We start from the raw sequence: 22034 nt of genomic DNA, 5'->3' as shown, positions 1-22034 counted from the left end.
CACCTCTACAGTTGTGTAGCAGGGAGGAGAAAATCAGTGACGGAGCTTAAGGCAACCTGTGAATTCAATGGTTTGCCAGCCTGTGCTAAATGAATCAAATGTCCTCTAGCTAAAGAAACAACCAACCTATTGCTAATCAGATGGTTGAGAAATGCATACACTAATTTTCTGCCAGAGAATCACTTTGCAATTAACTTGTGCATTGAGGGAATGACCCTTTTTATATTGCACTATAAAAGCAATATCTTGTATAATCCTCAGGAGATCCCAATGGAGAAAACCATCTGTTCTGGAGCTTCACACAAATGGCTTACTGTGGTGGAGCATAGTATAGGAAATTATTTGTTATCCAGAAGACAAAATGTGACAAAGAGGATCACCTGAGGGACCCTGAAAACTTTCCACTAACACAGGCCAAACAAGACTACTCATCATCAGTCTACAGAAGGGATGCTCAAAGAGCCCAGAAAAGAGAAATAATCACAAGGAGGAGCAACCAGCACCTTGTGATTCCGGGAAATGACAGAACCACTCAGGAAAATCTATCATTCTGAGATACAATCATGCAACTATGTGATTAATGATAGCAAAGGCCATTAAAAACAAGTAAAAGGCTCAAGTATTGATTGTCACAGAGCAAAGAGATTCCATTTATACTCCAGATCAAGTAATCCCTTTGAGAAAGAGGCAGTAAAAGTTACTTTGATCTTCAGGCTGCTCACAACTGAGAACACTTCTACATGCTGGACTGAAGATTAAAGTTTTAAGGCCTCCTGCCACTTTGCTCCAGCATAAGATTTGAGAGTTCCTGACATTGGGTCAGTTTGGGTCAGGAGAGCTTTGACATGAAAAAAAGAAGTGCATGGCCACATTCTTCTATAACACAGAGGTTCTGATGATGCCTGTGTAATACTACCTGCCACAGATATGACACAATATACATACACTCTTATCAGGCTGAGACTGTCTGCAAGTCAATTATAGAAATTTGGTGTTAGGAACCTTTGCAAGAATCACAGAATCAATTAGGCTGGAAAAAAATCTCTGAGATCATCAAGTCCAAGCTGTGGCTGACCACTACCATGGTCAACTAGATCATAGCACTAAGTGCCACATTCAGTCTTTTCTTAAACAACTCCGGGGATGGTGACCCCACCGCCTCCATGGGCATCCCATTCCAATGTCTTATCACCCCTTCTGTGAAGAAATTCTTCCTAATGTCCAACCTAAACCAGCTAAAGACTATGTCCTCTTGTCCTGTCACTACCTGCCTGGGAGAAGAGATTGATCCCCGCCTGGCTACACCCTCCTTTCAGGTGTTTGTAGAGAGGGATAACATCTCCCCTGAGCCTCCGTGTTGAACATCCCCAGCTCCTCCAGCTGCTCCTCATAAGCCCTGTGTTCCAGAAGAGGTAACTCCGACCCCAGGAGAGCCTCTGTTCCTCCAGCTCTGAGCTCCAGCGCCACTCCAGCCCACGGCCCACACCTGCTGTGCCACCGCCGGTGCCGAGCCCCTCCAAGCAGGAGATGCCTTGCAGGGAGCGCACAGCCTGGCAGAGGCGCCGCAGGGCCGGAGCTGCACGGGCTACTGGGGTCGAAGGGACAAATCCAGGAGGCGAGGGCAGCAGCGGGGACACCGGCGACACTAGGCGGCGGTGGCGGCCGGCAGGGGGCGGGAGCGGCCCGCGGAGCCCGGCCCGGCCCCGCCCCGGGGCGGTGCGCAGCGCCCCGGCCCGGCCCGGCGCTGGGGCCGGCGGTGGGGAGGGGGCTGCCGGTGCTCGCGGCTCCCCCCGCCCTGCCCCGGGGGTGCGGAGGTGGAGGGGCGGCTGCCCGCGGCGGGGGAGGCGGGCGCACAGCCAGCAGCCTCGGCCCCCGCCCAGCCCCGCTGGGCCCCGGTTTCCCCGGGCCTCGGGCACCCGCTCCGGGCAGCGCGATGGGAATAACAAGTCTGGGAAAGGGCCTGCTCACCAAGCACCAGAGGGCAGAGAGGATGGCTGGGGCGGTTCCTTCATTCTTTATTCCTGCAGGTGCCCCTCGTGAGTCTGCCAGCCACGCCGGGAAGGCTGCAGGCACCAGAGCGGGGCTGACGGGGAGCTCGGCTCACCTGCCGCCCTGCAGAGCCCAGCAAGGAGCCAGAGCACAGGCCGGGGCACAGCCAGCCTCCGTGGGCACAGCACATTACATAGCTGAGGAAGTTAATCACGAGCTCTGGGTTTATGGGCAGCAAAGTCTGAATGCTTTGGGGCAGGCACAACTTTTCTGGGACTGTGGGGTGGCTGAGCCATTCTGCGCCCAGCAGAGATTTATATAGCTGAGAATTCACTGAGAGATTGAGGGAACTAGGTAAGGACCTGATCCTCTGGCTTTCTATTGTCTCCTGTCCTGTAACAGAGGTCAGGTTCTTTTCCCCGTTAAAAGGCAAAGGTGCAGCTTTCCCCTTTTTTTTGCTCCCTATTCCAGGCAAAACTCAGAATCAGAATGACACTGCCAGGTTTTCCATCCTGTCACCCTTTACATGTCTGAAGAAGTCCTCCTCTGTTCTGAGGGCAAAGTAAAAGCTGTGATTTCAGTCTTTATCCTGAGCTGGATTACTCCCAGTCCATTGCACAGTCTGGTCTCCTCTGCTGAGGGAGCAGATCCTAAGATATCCCCCCCTGCATTCACCTTCTCCCCCGATGCTCCAATAAGATACTACTGTAGTCATGAAGTACCTCTCCCTACTCCTCTTAGGTTCTCCCCTCTTCCCTTCCTGTCCTGGGAGACCTCCCCGGTTCCTACTAATCCTGCAAAACATACTTCTGGCTGCAGCTGTATTTGGGCGGAGAGGGATGAAAGCACAGATGTAGAATGAACCTGTGCTGCGATAGCAGTCGAGGCTTGTCCAGACATGACAGCTTCCCTGCCCCTTCCCAGAGGAGTGCTCTCAGGAGGGCGGAGAGAGCTCTGTCGCACCTAAGTGGAAAAACTGGCTGGGCTGTGCGAAGAGAGGGGATTGCTGGAGGAGGGCAAGGATCTTGTGCTTCAACCTTCTCCAGCTCCCCAAGCAAAAGGAGCAGCAAGCAGTAGGGATTCATAGAGACATCAGATCCCTATAGCAGAGCAAAGCAGAGACACGGGGCACCTGCTGAATCTGAGAGCACTGTGAGGATCCCTATGGCCTTAGCCTTGTGCCACACAGCTCTGGCAACAAGAGCAGAGATCTGCTTTTACCTTTCTCCCTGCAATAATACATATCCCCCAAAACACCACACATGTCAAACTAAGTTGCCTTAAGAAGCCAAATCTTGTCCCCTCTGCAGCCAAGGAAGAGCCCTGCACTTCTTATTCCAACAACCTTTGTTTGCTGTGACTCCAGCACCTTGGTGACTCTTGCTTGCTAATTGCTCTTCTTCAGAAGAGCAGGCACCACGCTATTGTGCAATATGCTTTACATGGTTCCCCATGGCAGAAGAGCCATTCCAGTCCAAGAAGAATGAGGGACAGAGGAGAAACCTTCCCCCCTCTCAGCTTTCTAGTCATGGGACAAATACCCTGCTCTGTGTGTCTGACCCGTCTGCCCTGAGAGAACAAGGCTGCTGTTCAAGGGTTGAGAACCAGTTGTTGAGTGAGTCAGTGTCAATCACATAGTTACAGCTCGCAGAAACTAGCTCCAGAGCTGAAAGCTCTTGGATGAAGCCCAAGAGGGAGTGGAGAGGTGTGTGCAGGTCTTACACCTGACACATGAGGAGAAAAATCACAATTGAAAAAGAGAAGCTAAGGAGAAGAAAAGGAGAAGGAAAGATATAAGATACAGAGGGTAGGCAAGAGAGAGGTAGACCACACTAACTCTCCTGATCCCACTTTCTGCTTACAGATACTCTGATCTCTAGCTCTCTGGAACCTCTCCCATGGCCTACAGCTAGTGTCTGCATACTCACCTACGCAGCTCCCATCGACTTCCTCAAACCCCACAGCACAAAGGCATCGGCCCACTGGTACCAGCCACTCCCCATCAGTGCTGCAGTGCATCCTGGGGGGAGAGCCCACTTCTTCAGCTGCATACTCCACACAGACCCCAGGCACTTCTGTCAGCCCCTCTGACCCTGCCAGCGTCTCTGGAAAGCGGGCCAGGCCCCGTACTGCCTCCGGGCAAGTCTTGTAATACACTCGGACAGACACCATGGCTACACAAGCCCCAGAGTTCTGGAAAGCCAGGTAGAAGCCCCGGCGAGAGAGCTTCCCAATGGGGCACACTTCTGTGTTCAGCTGCATGGCCCCCGACTCGATGTCTCTGCTCGTGAAGCTTCGATCTGCTGCCACAGTGTTGAGCTACATGAAAAAGAGAAAGACAACAGCTTTACGATCTGAACAGGCCACAGAAGCTGAGATACCCATTCCTCTTAAGCTTCTTTTATACTAAGGCCTTTTAGGGGCTGTCTAGTCAACTGCTTCTAATTACACTGCACCGCATGCTTTCTTTGCACTTGGAAGAAGTTTTAAAAATGGGGCAGGCATATTTTCCTGCCTCTGTACTTTCCATCCATCATCTCCTTCAACTGCTTGGTAGTCATTCACTGGTCTTCTACAGTACCCTGTGTTCCAAGTCCCTGATTACAGAGGTCTTCAGGAACTGCCCCTTTTCTGTCATAATTTTCTTTGTTTGCAAATTGCATGCAGTACATCCACAACACCACTCAAGAGTTGCGCTTTGAAACCAATCAGGGAATTAGAGCCACTTGCTTTTAGGCTGTAGCTGCTGCAGTTCAGGTAATCTAGTGTAAGGTGCTCCTTGTGCAGCACTCAACATATTTCAGCACTGTAGGTACTTGGGTGAAAAATGCTCCCATGCTTTTGCATTCCCACTGCCTCTGCAAACAAAGGATAAGAGTGAGTGAGTGAGGATATTTTCTATGCTTGAGCAAATGGGAAAGGCCTCTGTGACACCCTGTGACATGGAAGAGCTGGACTGCAGGTGGGATGGCCTTTCTTCTTGGTGGGAGAGCCTGATAACTGATCCTCTCCTCCACAGGCCCCTTCCCATTGTACGACACCACCCACTCCTTGTAGTTGGATGGGAGATGAAAGGCTCTGTAGAGCAGCTGCATTTGGCAGGGATCATAAGGCATGTTTAGGAGTTGTGGAGATATCGCACAAAGTCATGTTGTAGGCTGCAGGGGAGGTGGAGGAGCACTGGGGAGGGAGGGGAGTCAGTTACCAGAGTTCTGCTCTGCCTGTGGTGGCCATTTCTACTCTTTGTTTCTATCACATCCCATTTTAACTGCAAAGGAAAGGGCAGTCAAATACTTTAGGTCTGTGGCTTCTATTAGAACAGAATTGGCTTAGAGAATTTCCTCCAAGAAAAGAGAGCAGAGGTTCTCTATTCTGCAATTCCAATGTTTCCATGGCAAGAGTGCACAACATTGAGGAAAACAGCAGGTAAAATAGAGCAGTGCTAAATACCTTTACACCAGGGAGAATTTCACTGCAGCAAGCCATCACCTCTGGGTTTATGAAACAAGACCCTATATCTCACGGCAATCAGAGTAAATAATCAGGACCACTGAGACCTGAACTGGATTCTGTTCTTTGCCTGGTCTAATCTTGTTTTATTCCCTAAGGCAAGTAAAATTCCTTTGGTCTCTGCTTTACTATTTCTAAAATTGGTATAACCATCCAGCCCTGTCACAACCCTTTAGAATCCTTACCTATGTGGTGTCTGGTTAAATAAGAGGTTACGCAGAACACAGGTCTGATCTCATTTGAAACCTCCTATGCCTCCTGTGGCAAAGACTGCTCTGAGCATCACAGAGGGCACCAGGGGTAAAGTTTACTCTAAGGACAGCACTTACTATCCATGCCCTTCCCCACATGCTGGTTCTCCTAGCCTGTCCCAGCCAGCAAGACACACCTAGCTTAAGCTGAAAGATATGACAAGTTTAAGCTGAAAGATATGACTCAGTCTTCACCCTCAGCAATACAGACCTTGGTGAACAGCGGGCGGCGGAATTGGATCCCAACATCTTGTTCAGACTCCATGTAATAGAGATTGAAGGTCTCTTTGCAGGTCACCACTTCACCTTTGAAGCTCTTGCAGTCCCTCACAGTAAACTTCAGCTCCACATAAACGCGCGAGGCTGCCTCGCCCCGATAAATCCAGTTGGTGCGAAGCCAGTGATCGGTGTCACCCTCGGAAAGCACACTGCAGTCCTGGTACATGTAGATCGGGGTACCATTTATCATCTGCTGCACTTCACTCCACTGCTCCACGGGGAGAAGAAAACACATTCTGTTAGACAGGTGTGAGAAATAAGTTTCACTTCAAATATGACAAAATCTTGCCTAAAAATCAATTCTTACACAGGGTTCAGGGCTCAAAGTCTCACCAGCTAAAAAGTCTCTTACACTCAGCAAAAGCTGCATCTGGTCTAGAGCTCCATGGCTGCCTAAACTCTGTACATAGGGAGCAAAGAGGATCCTGCAATTAGGATCTGACTTACATAGATCTTTGTACATCTCCTTCATCCTATCTTGGTTCCAATTTACTTCTTCCATGCACTGCCTTACCTTGGAGATTGAGAAAAAGACCCACTACTCCCATGTATTGGCCACTTCTCTCTGATACAGTTTACATTCAGGTGTACAGTAGGACCTATCAGACCAGGACTATTATGAGCCCCTGAAAATAATGCACAGCATTTGGGGGTAAGAGAAAAGATGGCCTGGCATAATGGAAAGGTAAATTGCAGGAAGACTGTTGTAGAGCAAGCACTCATTAACTTGGAGTTCACGCTTCTTTAAGTGGGATATTTTGCAAAACCTAATTTAACTATTAAAACTCGGTTGATTTTCCTGACTTCATTGCATTTAGGTTCTGCATCTTCCCCAGGCAAATAATGGCCGAGAGGAGGACATGGGCCCAGCTGGTTATATGACCTTACTAATACTATTTGCATGAATCTAATAAAGTTTGATACTGATTTTAACACATGCTTTTCCAAATTTTGGGTGGCTCTGGTTTTTCTTTCCTTACCACAGGTCAGATATAAAATGCAAAGAGCATTCTCTTTTGAGTAATTCACATAGGAGAACCGAAAATTTGCAAAGCAAGGTTTTGTCCACAGGGAAAATAACTTACATCCTTTTCCCCCCAGTGCTAAGACTGCCTTTCTCATTATACTTTAAATGTTTAATCAAGCTAAATTGAAACAAGTGCCCACATAAGTACTGGCACAAGTTTAAGCATCTTGGTTTTAAATCACACCCCAGGTTAAGATGCAATTTAAACAAGGCCTCAGTCTGTGTTACTCCAGACTTGTCAGATCTCATGGGCTGAGCATGAGATTCACACATTTCTTCAGCACCACCACCTCCTCTGCTCACAGCACAACAGCTTGTCTCCCCACACACCAGGTCACTCCGCTAGTGGAATACAAGAGATGGACCCACAGACTGCCAAAGAGGCTCTGCTTTTATGCCATGACTGAGAGCATAGCTCCTACACAGCCCCACTCTGAAAAGTATTGGAGAACCTTCTCCAAACCAGTAAGTCCTGCTGATAGAACAAGCTCCTCTCTGCATGATTTCAGCCTTTTACCTAAGTGCATACTAGCAATCTCCTCCCAAGAAGTTCTGGGGATGGTATCTATGTGTCCCTTCTTGTTCCCTTTTTTCTCCACGTAATTAATCCCCAGTGTTACCCCACCCTCTTAATCTGATCCAGCTGGCATAGACCTGCAGCACACAGGATTTACACTTATTTCACACACTGAAGGTCAAAGGATTTATGATAGCAAAACAAAAAAAGTGACTGATGGATCAATCCCAATTGATCAAGCAGAAGGGACAATCACTTAATGACCTCTTGCAACCTTTAACTGAAAACCTTCTGGAAGATGTTACAAAACTGAATTTATAATGCATCCTGAAGTAGACTGAAGTAGAAGAAAAGAAATTAGGAAGGAGAATAAGAGCAAACTGGCTTTCATACACTGACAATGTTAGGACTGGCTTTTAGAAGCATTTTTCAATGCACGTCTGCCTGGGAAAAGCATAATTGCATTTGGAGGCTGAGAGTTAGACAGCTTTCCATTAGCAGTTTATCCCAAGGCAGTACCACAGACAAGTGTCACCAGAAAGTGGTTTTTGCATGTCTCACTGAAAGACATGAGCTGCTGTGGTGCCTGTCCAGAAAATATATTTTCAAAGCTTACATGATACAGGACCAAAGTTTTAATTTTTAGTGGTGGCAACTCTAGCAACAACAACAAAAAAATTCCTTTAAACTATACTGCTGGAAAAAAGAATCCAGCTGCTAACTCCTGTATTTCTTAGCTCATCTCAGCCAGCTTCTTCCAGACTCAGTTCTTCAGGGCAAAGATGCTTGGCACTGACAATTACACAGTTTCATATGCAGTGTGGTGCAAAGAAATAAGGGAGTCAGACATGTTTTTTCTAGACTCTACTGCTGATGGGTAAAGGAAGTAAAATGAGGATATTATTTATGCTAACAATACAGAACTATTGTTAAATATGCTTCTGACTTCTTTTCATTATTCAGTGAAGCTTTTAAATTCAAAGCAGTAGAGGAAAACTGTTACATACAACATTTAATGAAAGGTTGATGAGACCAGAAGTTGCCAGGCAACTGTCTCCCATCCTCAAAGAATCTGCTGCAAAATCAAAATGTATGCCTCTGATTTTTAATGTAATGTTCTTAATAAACATGTGTGTTAAAGTCTGGCTCAATCAATATTAATTACTTGCCTCTGCAGTTTGTCTGCCAATGACATTGAATCAACCTCCTTTGATAATATAACTTTTTAACCACTTCATTCCAGACACTATTGCCTTACTCCAGTTGGCCACAGAACAGGTAACATTCTTCTAGAAGTGGAGAACAGTGTTAGTCAGACTTCCTTATTTTAGCAGTGAGTGAATTTGTGGGTTTTTGATGTGAGAGAAAACTTTCTCATGAGATTCAGAATAATTGAAAGATTTAGGATGGAAAGGACCCTTGAAGATCATTTAGTCCAATTCCCTGCTCCAAGCAAGCTAAAGAGTTCTTAAAGTCTTTGCATGTTATTCTTTAAAATGCCTTTTTAACTCTCTTATTTTTTAAGTTAGAGTCTAAACTGTCCTTAAACTAGTCTTCAAACTCTTAAAATCTTTTAGAATTCTTTAAAAGTTGCTAAGAAAACAAATGCCAATACATTCAGGAAAGTGCCATAGGTTAGTAGCTTGGCTTCCTAAAAAGTCTAAGTATGTAGCCATTGAATTTGAGAACAAACGGGTTTTCTGTGCTTCTCAGAAATCCATATACTAACACAGGCACCTAGTTCCAGAGGTTTGTTCTTGAAAATCTTTGTGTGGTGGTGTAATACAGAGCAAAATTATTCCAGCACAGCAATTAGAGTCAAGTGAAAAACAACCTCAAAGCAAAGGTACTGTATCAATAACCTCAAAACACTGCACGTTCAGAAAAAAAAGGAAAAAAGGAAAGCAACTTTGCTCTTATTGGTTTGATTCCATATAAAGAAAGCTGTCTTTATAAGGGCTGTTCAGAATGACTTAAATGACAACCTGTAAGGACACCAATAGATATTTGTAGTAAACAGTATTGGTTTGGTCTGCCATGTGAGTAAAAACCCAAAGATAAGATAAGGTATGTGCCTTTTAATATCTGCCTTTATTGACTCTGAAACGATTATACAGTTTGAAGTTCTGGAGCCTACAGAAGGCTTACTCTGCTTTTTCTGTATAATAAGCCTTCTCTAGATTAAGTTTGTGTCAAAGATCCTATCTAGGACAAGTTGTGATTCCTTCATCCATCTGTGGGCTACTCTTCCTGGGATCTACCATCAGGTATAAGAGGCAGTTTGCACACCTTGGAGTCACTGTCTCAGACTTTGCAGGCATCAATGAAGTGGTCTCTTTTGGTTTTAGCCTTTTTTAGTGGGAAAAAAAAGGAAGGAAACAAGCTTTTAATGTTGAAAAATACAAATTTCATCCCTGCTAACAGAGAGATAGGCTACCAGTGACAGAGGCAGCAGACTGTGACAGTATTGGAAATTGTAGGCTGAGACTAGAGTCAGAAGAGCTTGTGACTCACAGTAAGAATACTGTCTCCATCTCCAGCTTGCCAGAGACTTGCCCTGTCTCCTTTCAAAAAAGGGCCTGCCTGCCTGCTGCAACCTCTGTCTCATTTGCTTTCACATTACCTCAGCACAGTGACTTCCAATCTGTGGTCTGCAGACCCCCAAGGAAAGGCACAGTGATATTTTTAAGAGACCTACAGAAGCAAAAGCTAGGCAAGCCTAGCCAGTAGGCTTAAAGTTACTGAACTAAGATTCATGTCTCCACTGGAAAAGTTAATAAAAATTCCTACTGGAAAAGTCAAAGAGTTCATATGCTGAAATCTAATGACTTGTTTAACTTTGGGTTAGAAAATTTCACTAAGACAAAAAGATCAGCTAAGTTAGTAAAGCCAGTTACAGTGTACCTGTGCATAGCAAGTGTGTCTCAATCTCATTTAATTTTCAACATAATTGAGAGGCCATTAAATCTCTTCCTGAAGAAAAATTACAAAGCCCCAAAACATCAACGTTTTTCAGTAACAATACATCACTAGTGTGCCAAGTCTGAACCCACCTAGGAAAACATATGCCACGGAACAGTTTTTATCCCCTTTCCCTGGCTACAGTCTTGCCTGTGGAGTGTCTTGACTTTTGTATAGTGTAGCATTTGCATGCTACCATGACCAAAAAGCCTTAGTGGAACAGATTCGGCATTGAAGGTAATTAATTACAGCTGTGCTACAATCATAGTGTCATTTCCTCAGAGGAAAGCTGGTGACAAGAGAGGCACCTTGCTGGCACCTGTTTTAATACAGTGAAGAGCTTCTCTTCAGTTGAAATACATCTGACAAAAATTTATCAGGAGGCAAGCTGGACCAGCCAGCCAAAAATAGCATCACCACAGTGGTGTATTCTAGAATTGAAGCTTCTATGACCCTTTACTGAAAGTTTCTCAATACTCTTTGAAGTTCTTCTGCTGGTGTGGAAGACAATTTAGATGATGATGATGATGATGAAAGAAGCATGGTGACATCTAGACACTTCATGAGTCCTGTAACTTTAAATCTGAGAACAGCTGAGGCTGCTCTTATTTCTTTGATCATTTGCATATGGTCAGGCAATTTTAATTTCATCACATCATCATGGAGCCTTTGACACAACTGAACACAGAAGAGATGTTTACTTATCTACAGTATCTTTATGAGTGGGATGATATATTTTTTCCCCACAATGATCCATTGGTTATTTTCAGGGAGGAGCAACTCCATTATGTAATTACTCATTCTTTAGGGCACTAGCACATAGGTCTCCATCCCACCCATGTCCTTTCAATTTAACTGTACTCATGCTGTTATGGGAAGATAAGGTGTTCATGTGGGACACTGAGCGCCAGTGCATTGATTACAGAACCTGTTTATCAAACCCAGGTTCTGCTGTCTGCTCATTCTCTGAACTGCCTGACCACATTAAGGTCTTGCATGAAAACAGTTCTGGTCATAACAGATGGTGCTAGATGAGTGATAATGATACTCTAGTCCAACATTTCACCTAGCTGGTTTGGAACACTTGTTTTACTAACACTCACTAACAGTACCAATAACTACAAAAAGGATAGGAATGAAAAATCAGATTGTGCATCTTAAGAGTTCAGAATTCATGGCTAAAGCCACATTACCAATAAAGCAAACATTAGCTTTCATGTTATTTTTGCATTACATTGCATAGGATCCATTGTAAATTGAAGTGATTTTTTTCATTTTTTCAAGGTAAAGGGCTTTATATTGTGAGCTGTGGTTTTGTATGGCGTGTCAAGTGTACTTCTAGTGTTTACAGAGAAGCTGGAAATTAGTCTGATGGTGATGGGCAATACTTGCTCTGTTTGTATAAATTCCTTTAAAGATGGATCAGGTGGAATCCCACACAGGGATGGGGTAATTATGCCTTGATGATCAAACCTGCCTGGATAAAAGAAACTGCAGGAGATGGCAGCCTGAAAGTCATGTGAGGAGCTGGCAATATTCAGGTCAAGCAAAGAGAAGCCAGAAACTAGACCTTGGAAACAATGGAAATAACCTTTTGAGAAATAAATAATGGGAATATTTTTCTGCAGATCTGCCTCTGAGATAGTGAGAATCACAGTTCAAAGCATAGGTTCATCCTTCAAGGACACAGCAGGCAAGAAAAGATGTAAAGCCTTTTCTTTCTAATTGCTTGCCTCCAAACTCACCAGTATTTTAGTTGGTATAATAGAAGTTGTTTTGTTTGGTTTTCTGTTTATTTGGTTGGTTGGGTTTTAATATTATTATTATTTTAAATAGCTTGTTAGTCTTCTTGGAGGACCATGCTATAGGCAGGTTAATCTCCAAGCTCCAGCTGACTTGTGCTGCTTTTGTGTTGACACAAGAAAGTTCAGTGAACCTTGTCCACTCATTCAACAGCTATAAAAGAGTGAAGCAGCTTTCTGAGGCTGCCAGGCAACAGGGCTGTCACCACCCCAGTGCCCGAGCAGCCGTGGTGATGAATGTCATGGCTGTACAGCATCTTCAGCTCACAATGTGCTCTTTTCTACCCTTCAGGTCACAACAGAGTGCACTGGCCAAGATTGTTACTTGGGTCTCTGGCAGTGACTCCATCCTAGGCTGCCTAGTTGGTGGCTCATGCAATCTGGCCTTCCCTACAGCTATTAATTTACACTTCACTCGCTCTCATCTTACTGGTTTGTATTCCCCCTTCTCACACTTCTGAGTAAAGTATATCAGGATATGCATAATATTTTTTCCTTCTCTCCCAAATTGACACAAAATAATTAATTTTCAATTAACAGGATATCATTAACAAATATCTCTCCACCAGTCCACAGATCAACAGCAGCAGGTCATGTCAGCATACAACCCTGAAGCCAGAGCTGTTCCCATTTCCAGGTAGTTGTTGACTTTACTAAGCATATTTCCCTTATTTCTATATAGATCCTGTTCACTCAGGGGAGCTAATCCCCTATGCCTGATACTTAACGGAGAGCAGTGAGGTGTACACCGCTACTCTACTCCAGCTTCAGAGGTGATGGCACTCCTCTGAGTTAGCTCCTAAAGGACATGCATGAACAACAGTTGTGGGAAGATGTGCACAGAACAGCTGTTCTGATGGCTGCTTTTCACACCACCTTTGGATGCTACAAAAAGCTGACTGGCTGAGACTCTTCCAAGACTATCTGAGTAAGAGATCATTGAGTCTGACTAAGTGATCATCAAGTCTGACTCAGTGAACTGCCCAGGTTTAACGAGATAGGAGTGCTGTGCTGGAATTGCTTGCAGGCTGAAGGCTGTGTGCCCCATAGCACTATTTCTTTTGTGACTGAGACTATCTGTCTGACCAAGAAGTGGTGGAACAGAAACCAGCCATTAGCTGATACTGAAATCTGGGACCACTGAGTCTGGTGGAATGCAACCTCAACTTGCTAGAACCTGAAGGCATGCAAATGTTATGGTGTGGTCAGTGATATAGAAGTTGCTGACAGGTCACAGGTAAAAAAAAAAAATCTGATTTTTTTTGGCTTAATCAAATTGTATTTACATAGTTTTAGCAGTTGCTGTGGTCATAATTAAACTTTTCATGGAACATGAGGTACAGAACTCAGAACTCTTGTTCCTGAACAAGAATCACATAATTTCCAAAGTTTTCATGTGGTTCTAGAGCCACAGTAGTTGAAGTTAGTGGCTATTCATTGATAGCCTTTGGGATACTAATGCCAGTTAGGCCACTGGCATTACATGCCCATCCTTAGTCTTGTTTGAAAGTAGACTTTGGAAAAGCTGAGCAGATCAAGTGCTGTGCACACTGGGAAACTGGTAGAAAGCTTGAAACTGATAGCAATGCTTTGAAGTATGTGTGGAAGCAAGCGAGGGTATGAAATAGGCAGGAAAATAATTATGTCCTCCTCCTCACTGTGAATAAAAGACTGAGAACAATAGGAGCCTGGAAAGGAGACTAAGAAAGTCATTGGGAAGCTTTAATAACGCTATGATCCAAGCAGGAATATAAGTTGGGAAAAATAAGCTCCACAAAGCAGCTACCAGCTGAAAACTGAGCCTTGCCAAACTTTTCACATGTAATAAATATGGCACAATTTGGCAGTAGTGGATTTCATGTGATTTCTGAAATAACATGCATCCAATTTAAAAATGAAGTCGCCATAAAAAAGGACCCTTTTACAAGCAAAGACAGTTGTAGAACTGGTGAAAGCACATCTCCCAGGAAAATGTAGCAGATGAAAAAAATTAAGTGTACTTAATTTACAATTCTTTCAACAATATATAGAGAAAAAGTCATATTGAGAAGCCCAGTGTGCAGCATTCTCCAGCACAAATGGCTTGGAACTTAAGTAGTCACATGTACTCATGGGAGTATGACTGGATTATGCAAATACTATTCACATACACAAAAATTGGAAATTGTGGATAAAATGAAAATTTCAAGATAGGCCCACAAGCTGGGAGTGAGATAATCACAGCATTAAAGACAAATATTGGATTGCTCAGTATGTTGTATTGTAGGCCTGCATAAACTGATACAGAAAATCTATATAGGAATAGATATTACATAAAATCATGAAAAAAAATCAAAACATAAAATCATGAGGACCTTTTGTGCCTGGGCTAAAAATTCAAGCTCAGAATTCTAATGAACAAACAATTCTAAATTATCACACAAACATGAAGTTTTAGGTTTGGTTCTCTACTCCAACCCCTTGCTCAGAACAAGGCTGACTTCAAAGCTGGGCTGGGGTGGCTTAGAGCCTTGTCTATTAAAAGCAAAATGCAAGAGGAAAGCATAATTCCTCATCACAATCTGGTCACATCTGATGCAATTATATTTGAAAGCAAATTAGTGATTAATAACTTTTTATAATGTCATTTTACAAACTGCCAAGTAAAAATGCCTGATAAGTCAATTTGTTCATGATTGGATTTGAGAGGTCCTTTTTGAACAGTTTCAGTGGTATCTGAAACCAGTTCAGGTAGCTAGGCTCTTTGTGCAGCATGGGGAATCTTAAAGAAATTCTGTACTCCTGACACCTTCCAAGTGGCCATCATTTGCTCTCTAATATATGTTAAAAGGTGGAAATCTACCACTACTACTGTAACACACCTCTCTATGCCCACCTGGTGTTGCTGTGGCAAAACTTCAAAGCCAAAAAAGAGTTATCAAGGAATATGTTAGAGGAGGGGGGTGGTGGGTGATAAGGTAGATAAAAGGGGATTGTAGGAACTACAGTCTGCCTCTAAAAGCCTAGTTTCCAATAGTAGCCTAAAGTGAATGAAACCCTTTCTAAAGCAAGCTAGCACAAACCTTTTAACAAACAAAACTCTACAGACACTTTACTTAAAGCACAGAGACTTTCACTCAAAGACTACCCTTAAGCTTAGGCAAGATGCCGGCTAATGTGGTGCAAAAGTTCTGAACTACAGAAGTGCAGTCCTAAACTGAGTAGTGTTCTCAGGCTGAGCCCCTGTGTTAATGGGAGCATTGTCTGCCCTGGATACAGCCATGGTCTGACCATGACACAACCACACCTGGCAAGCCACTTCATCCTCTGTCATTGGCTACAAGTAAGGAGAAAACAAAGGTGTAGTTCTGCCTCCACAGACTTAGCCAGCCTCTTCTGGGCTATGCCTCGGGGGCCTTGTCCATATAAAGCATGAAAATTCCCCACAGCAAATTCCTCCTCTGTGCGATAAGTATATTGACACAAATCCAGCTCACTGATGGGAGATCTCCGGCATCTGAGGTTAGGTACAAGTAGCAGCGTTACAATGTACACCCTTCAGCTCTGTGTGCAGTACAGCTCAGACATTTCCAGCCTGTTACTAATCAACCTAGTCAAATTATTCAGTACTAATCTTGGCTCTTTTTTGTCAAAAAATGGTCTGAATTAATTTCCGTTCTTTTTTGAACATACATAATTCTTCATTTTGAAGGAATGGTTTCAGAAACACCTGTTCAAAGTTCTGTTTGCAAGAGAATCAGTCATTGTTCCCTTTCTGCTTGTGGCAATTTGTCAGATTTCCACCTAAAAGTTATTGGGAAATGATGTAATTAGACAAATCTCCTCAAAAGACTTGCTCATGAGAAGTCAATGAATCTATTCTTCATCCTCTGTTGTTTTATCAGTCATCCATATCCTGATCTGTTAGTTTTGATTCCTCTCAGGCCATGTTCCCCATATTTTCAACAATTCTCAGTTACAATTATATTGTGAATATACATATTTTAAAAAGCAAATGTAGCACAAGCAGAAGGATTTGCCAACTCCTGACACTGCTCTGAACCTACTGTGCAACACTCAGATGTTCTGTAATAAAGGTTTTATTTTCTTTCTATCAGATTTTGGTTTTAGAACACACTTTTCAGTTGTTTTTTTTCAATCTTTTCAAGAGGCAATCTTCATCCTGAACATACCTGGAGCCTAGATTTGGGGTAAAATTACCACACAGAGAGTTGATGAGACAACAAAGGGAACAATGGGCAAAACATGATCTACATGTATGTCTCACTAGGGCACCTGTTTTGAGCAGGGTATAATAATACTACTAATAATAACCAAAACAGCTTTACTAATGAAACAAATGCAGTTATGCCAGTACAGGAGAACCTCACTGTCTGGCTCTACTTCACCCAGCAATGCTACCGGGAAGGAGGAGGAGGCTGGCGTGGATTTAAACCAGCCACAGTACATTACAGAGGAAAATTACGGAAATTAGTTAGGAACAGGCTCTACTCAGGTCTACTTGAGAGCAGGAAGGGTGAAGACTCTCCATTGGAAAGCTTGGGACTCACTACAAACACAAGAGCATGGATGGAACTGAAACTGCCTATTAACATATGTGCTAACTACCACAGCATAGTCCCTAAATTCCCTTTTCTTTGTGCCTTCCTTCCGCCACTCCCACAGCACCGCTGCTACAAAGGAAACCACCTTCACTGATGTAGGTTGTGACTCCAGAGGGACTGCTCAACTACGCTTCATACAAAATAGCTGTACTTGCACAAAAATAACTGAGAGTTCAGCTGTTTTTTGGGGTCCATTGTTGCAGTGGTTTCAGGAGTACATTTTGAAGCACTTCCATCAACTTAATTGTACAGTCACAAAACAAAGGGAAATTCCTCTCTCATTGTCAGCTGTGTGGACCAAACACCACAGCTTGGTGTAAAGTCTGAGAATCTTGCAGCCCACCCACACACACAGATTGCTGCCCCATGAGTTATTTTTTCAGTCAACTGCTGAATTTAAAAACCTATAAGGTGTTTCTAATTTCTTGAGAGACTCTGAGACAGAATTACTTTTGCTCTGCCTATTTTCCTGGGGGAAAAAAAAGACATGAGTTTATGTCCAGCATGACAGAATGAAAAACAGGGGGATGATTTGATTTTTTCATTTTTCTTCATTGCTTTATTAGTTCAAGGAAATAGTATATTTCAAGGATATGTTTAATCATACTGGAAGTCAGTAGGCATCAGTCCTTAAAAAGCTGGCTAGCGGTGAGGCTGCAGAGGTGAAGGGAGAGAGGCTTATAAAGCCTAAAATGTCCAGGAGCCTCAGAAGCTCAGTTTCCAGAGGTAGGGTGAAATTTCAACATGGATTATATTTTTCCATCATTTAGTACTGCCAGTGGCTCCCCTTCCTTGAATGTGGGTACTCACCCCTACTTCCGGAGGGTCGGGAAGCCAGCCCAGTTCACCCTGTGCAGTGCTTGTGTCAAGTAGATCCACTGTAAACCAGAAGAGAGGAAAAAAATAAATCGGTGACCCAACTCATATGGCCCACGTAATGGTTTCATCCGTATTTCGTCAAAGAAGGTAAAGCCTGCATTTCCTCTCTCAACCCCCCCTCCTTTGAAATCTTTCACGTTCAAAAAGCATGACTAGTGGAGGGACGGAAATATACAAGACAGGGCAGCTAGTCAGGAGTTAAAAGTTTTTACTAATATATGAGACCCTCTCCTATACACATCCAAAAACCGCAACCCTGACAAATTTTATCACTTCCTAAAACTGTCCCAAAAAGGAAGGAGGCTGAAGCCTATTCAAATGGATACCCGGCATTAGCAGCTGAACACATCTTTCCTTGAAATAGGAAGACAGCAAGCTAAAGGGCTGAAGAGGAGGGCAATCAAATAAATTACCAACACAAAAGATCTATCAGTGTCGCCTGGAGGGACTATTCAGTACTTGAAACACAGTGGGAAAGTACAGAGGCGGTGTGAAGTTGTATAAGGGACTTTCCATTGTCACAGTACCCAAAAACCAGGAGATGCAGCAGTTGTGCAAATTGATGAGCCACCTACTTCTAATTCGGACTGTCCACCTGCTGACTATGGCCTAGAAATAGTTTAACCCTCTCCCAACTTTCCGACTTTTTTGGCCGGGTCATCAAGAGAGAGTAACGGCTCCGGCCATAGCATGGCCACCTCCTGCGGAACTGCACGGCTTCTTTAAGCCTTGCTCCTGGAGTCGTGTGACAAAGGAGAAAATCATTTGTATGTTCATATTTTTAGCCCTCAAAGGAATTCGAAAATGCGATCACAGTTTGGCCTAAAGTCTTGATCTGAAGACACGTTTAAAAATGTGTCACTTTGTAGGCAAACATTGAGAAAGCAGAGGAGTTGGAATAAGACACACTGTGGGATGTGCAGCTTCTTGCCTGCCTTTGGGTCTGCCGGCAGTGCCAGAACAGACTACTGGTTTCTGTGTACCTATTGAAGTCCCAGCTTGGGAACATAGGAAACAGGGAAAATTCTTTGGATTCCCTTTTAGATTCCTGTGGGTGTATTCAGAGGGGTCGTTTCTGAACATCTCAGGAAAGAATCTGGGGGTGAAAGGTAGGAGTGGGGAGATTTTTAAATGGCATTTAAATAACCAGGTTTCCTCCCCCTCATCTGACTGTTTTACAAATGCTCCCTGCCAACTATAAGTAATAGTGTAAAGTGCAGATCAGCAAGAGTCCTGTGGAATGAGGAAGCAGGCTGTGGGCCCAGAATCAGAGATAAGAGGGATTGCGCTGCTGTTCTCACCTCTGAAACACCCTTTCAGGATTGGGAGAATGGAAAAGCAGGAATCCAGGTTTTGCAAGTTCGAAGTGCTCACAGTATGGTCATATGGCAAAACCTTCGTAGCCACAGACTCCTTGTCCAGACAAGGCTCCTCATTCACTTCCCCTCTACTCTCAATCTCTTTATTTGAGATAATATTCTTTTGTGGTTAGCTCCAAAAGCTCAGAGGGTGAGGTAGCCTGTACTGCCAGAACCATCACCCAGATAACATCTACGCCATCCCATCCTCTTCAGGACTGAAGCAGCAATGTGGAAGTGAGAGGGGCTGCATGGCAAGCTCTAGCAGAGCAAGGGGAAAGGAGCTTGGAAGTGGCCAGGACAGGAACCTGGCAGAGCCTTTGTGCCATGCTCTGCATTACCAGCAATGGCAGCTCCTTCAGCTGCTGAGTGCCCACTGGAGGCACAAAGCCCATTGCCAAGAAGTACTTCTCGAAGCGAATCCCACAACAGGGACTCTCCACGGAAAGGATGATTAAGTCAGTAAGACTACAGAAGCAGAGGAATAAAGTGCTCAGGGACTACTAACTCTCCGGTCCACAACTTTGCTGCTAGGAATCTCACATGGCTGCCCAGCCACAGGGGAGGAGGTGTCCCCAAAAAGAAGAAAGGCTTCAGATAAGAGAGGACGCCTGGAAAATGAGCTGTTTCCCTGACAGACAAGTTAAGGAAGAATGGATCACAGACACAGCCCAAATGAGATGGTTGAGATAGGGGAGAAGCGGGCAGACAGGTCCCTGACTCTTACTGCCAACTACTGGTCACACGCTTAGGGAAAGGGAAGCCTGCGCGGTGCCACCCGGTATTACTTCTCACCCAAGCTGGTGTTCTCCACTACGTCTGCCAGCTGCATCCACCACGTAGCTGGATCCTTAGTGGAAACGTGCTTGTCAAAGACGCTTTAAAAGATCACTGAGCGCTCGCAGAATCAGAGCTGAGCCCATGGCTGAACTGCCAGTTATGACAAAGTCCCCTCAATCGAGAGCCTGGAGAAGCAAAGGAGGGCTGTCCTTGGGATAGAAAACCCCAACACCTCTTGCTGTACAAAACAGAAGTCCCTAGCAGGAATTGACTGCAGGAGAAGATAAGAAACAGAGCAGAGATTTATACTTCCCTCACCTCTCTATTAAAAGTTACCATTCTCCCATGTTTCATAACCACTGTGCAACTACCAAGATGGAAGGAAAAAATCACGTCTAATAAAAGGGAGTAAGTGGTACAGGGAAGGGAAAAATGGAAGCCTAAAGAGGTGGAAGAGGAAATTTTAAAGCCCAGCACCGTCTTCCAGGAGTAGGGTAGATAAAAGACTCCGACAAAGTGACTGTCCGCTTGCTCACAAGGGTTAACTCCTAGGAGGGCTTCCTGAGGAAACTGCGGGGGTGTTGCCAGTGGAGGGGAGAAACTTTCTGAGTTTGTGTTTAAACTTGTTATCTGCAAGGCCCGTGTTTGAGGGAACAGGGGCAGAATTCTCTTAGATCACTGGATATGACGAGACATTTGTGCTTCAGCTAGGAAGAGGTGAAGGAGGGCGAGAACATACCTGGGCTCGTTCACTGAGCCACAGAGATTCGGATGGGATTTGCCAGGCCGTGGTCCCCCCACAACCGGCTGCCCTTCCCTGACCTCCCAGTCCCTCGGAGGTGTCCCTGGAGCCCCAGACGCGCGGGCCAGGTCCCGTTCCCTGCCCCTTTGCGAGGTCGCCGTCGCTGCGCGCCCCAACCCAGCCCTCCAGGCAGAGGGACCGGCGGCGGGTCCCACGCTTACCTTCTTTCCCGTGCGCCTCGGGAGGAAGGAGAGCCCAGAGGAGAAGGAGCCCGAGTGAGAGCTCCATCCCGCCGCTGCAGGTGCTCAGCCCCAGACTGGCCGGAGAGGGGGCCCGGCTCGCAGCCCCCGCCGGCTCCGGCCTCCGTGCCCGGGCTGCTGCGGGCAGCGCATGGGCCTCTCCCGCAGCCTCCCGAGCGCGGCGCGCACGTTGCACAAGCGCCCGCCTGGCCCACGGTGGTGATGAAAGATCAAGGCGAGTGGGTGGAGAAGCCTTACTGCCTTTACCTGTTCTAAGGGGCTGGTCACAGACTTCCCATCTGGCAGGCAAATAAACCCACCTTAAAGGCAGCCACCTCTTTCCTGGGAGCCTCCCTCCACCTTTGCTCCACTCCCGTAAGAGGCTCCCGATTGCCACCTCCTGGGCAGCCCTCGCCATCCTTGCCGGTCCCGCCGGCCCCGGCAATGGCTTTAAAGTGAAATTTTAGGAAGAAATTCTTCGGGCTGGTGAAGTATTGGAACAGGTTGCCCAGGGAGGTTGTTGCTATTCCATCCCTGGCGGTGTTCAAGGCCAGTTGGATGGGGCCCTGGAGCAATCTGGTCTACTGGAAGGTCTAGTTCAAACCCCCATGGCAGGGCAGTTGGAAATAGGTGGTCTTCCAGGTCTCTTCCAAGCCAAACCCGATCCCTCTGTGAGTCTGTGATCTATGATAATGGGGCTAAAACCACTGAGCCATCCTCACTGAATATGTTTAGGAAATCCATCTGTACACGGGGACAGCGGCCCATTTCATTCCCAAGTATGTCACAGAGTGACAGCGATACCACTTTGTCTGGCAGAATTACTGTTTTTTGTTTGGTGTGCTCCTCAGCATTGATGGGCAGTGCCTGCTTTTCAGCAAAACAGAAATCACGGGAGAGGAAGCAAACTAGAAGGATTCTTTCTCTGTGTAGGAAGCCCTCATGAGACTTTTTGTTTTTTTCCTGAGGGACATAAATATGGAAGAACTTGCCTTTGTTCTGTCTCTTCTGGCATTAATCAAGGATGTTACTCCCACCCATACACAGCTATTACACCCCTCCCTGTAAAATACAGATGGTATTATTACACTTACAC

The 22034-nt window shown here is 45.1% G+C and overlaps 1 protein-coding gene across 2 annotated transcripts in view; it reads right to left on the bottom strand.

Moving 5' to 3' along the window:
* Window positions 1–21046, bottom strand: part of EPHA1 (EPH receptor A1) — a 33751-nt gene extending 12705 nt beyond the window's left edge. The window contains exons 1-4 of one of the 2 annotated variants that reach the window (XM_053970039.1): window positions 20921–21046; window positions 17751–17818; window positions 5962–6237; window positions 3918–4308 (exon numbers count right to left, since the gene is read on the bottom strand). In XM_053970039.1, the coding sequence (XP_053826014.1) occupies window positions 3918–4308; window positions 5962–6237; window positions 17751–17818; window positions 20921–20987 (802 nt within the window). In that variant the 5' untranslated portion in view covers window positions 20988–21046. Of the gene's footprint in view, window positions 1–3917; window positions 4309–5961; window positions 6894–17750; window positions 17819–20920 lie in introns of those variants that run through there. The other variant, XM_053970040.1, reaches the window with a different exon arrangement.
* Between the last annotated feature and the right edge of the window lie 988 nt (window positions 21047–22034).

This window comes from Vidua macroura, chromosome 2 (assembly GCF_024509145.1).
Source record: "Vidua macroura isolate BioBank_ID:100142 chromosome 2, ASM2450914v1, whole genome shotgun sequence".
In the NCBI taxonomy this organism is placed as follows: domain Eukaryota; kingdom Metazoa; phylum Chordata; class Aves; order Passeriformes; family Viduidae; genus Vidua; species Vidua macroura.
Note: the sequence above shows the minus strand (reverse complement) of the source record. Positions and strands in the feature narration are given on the sequence as shown.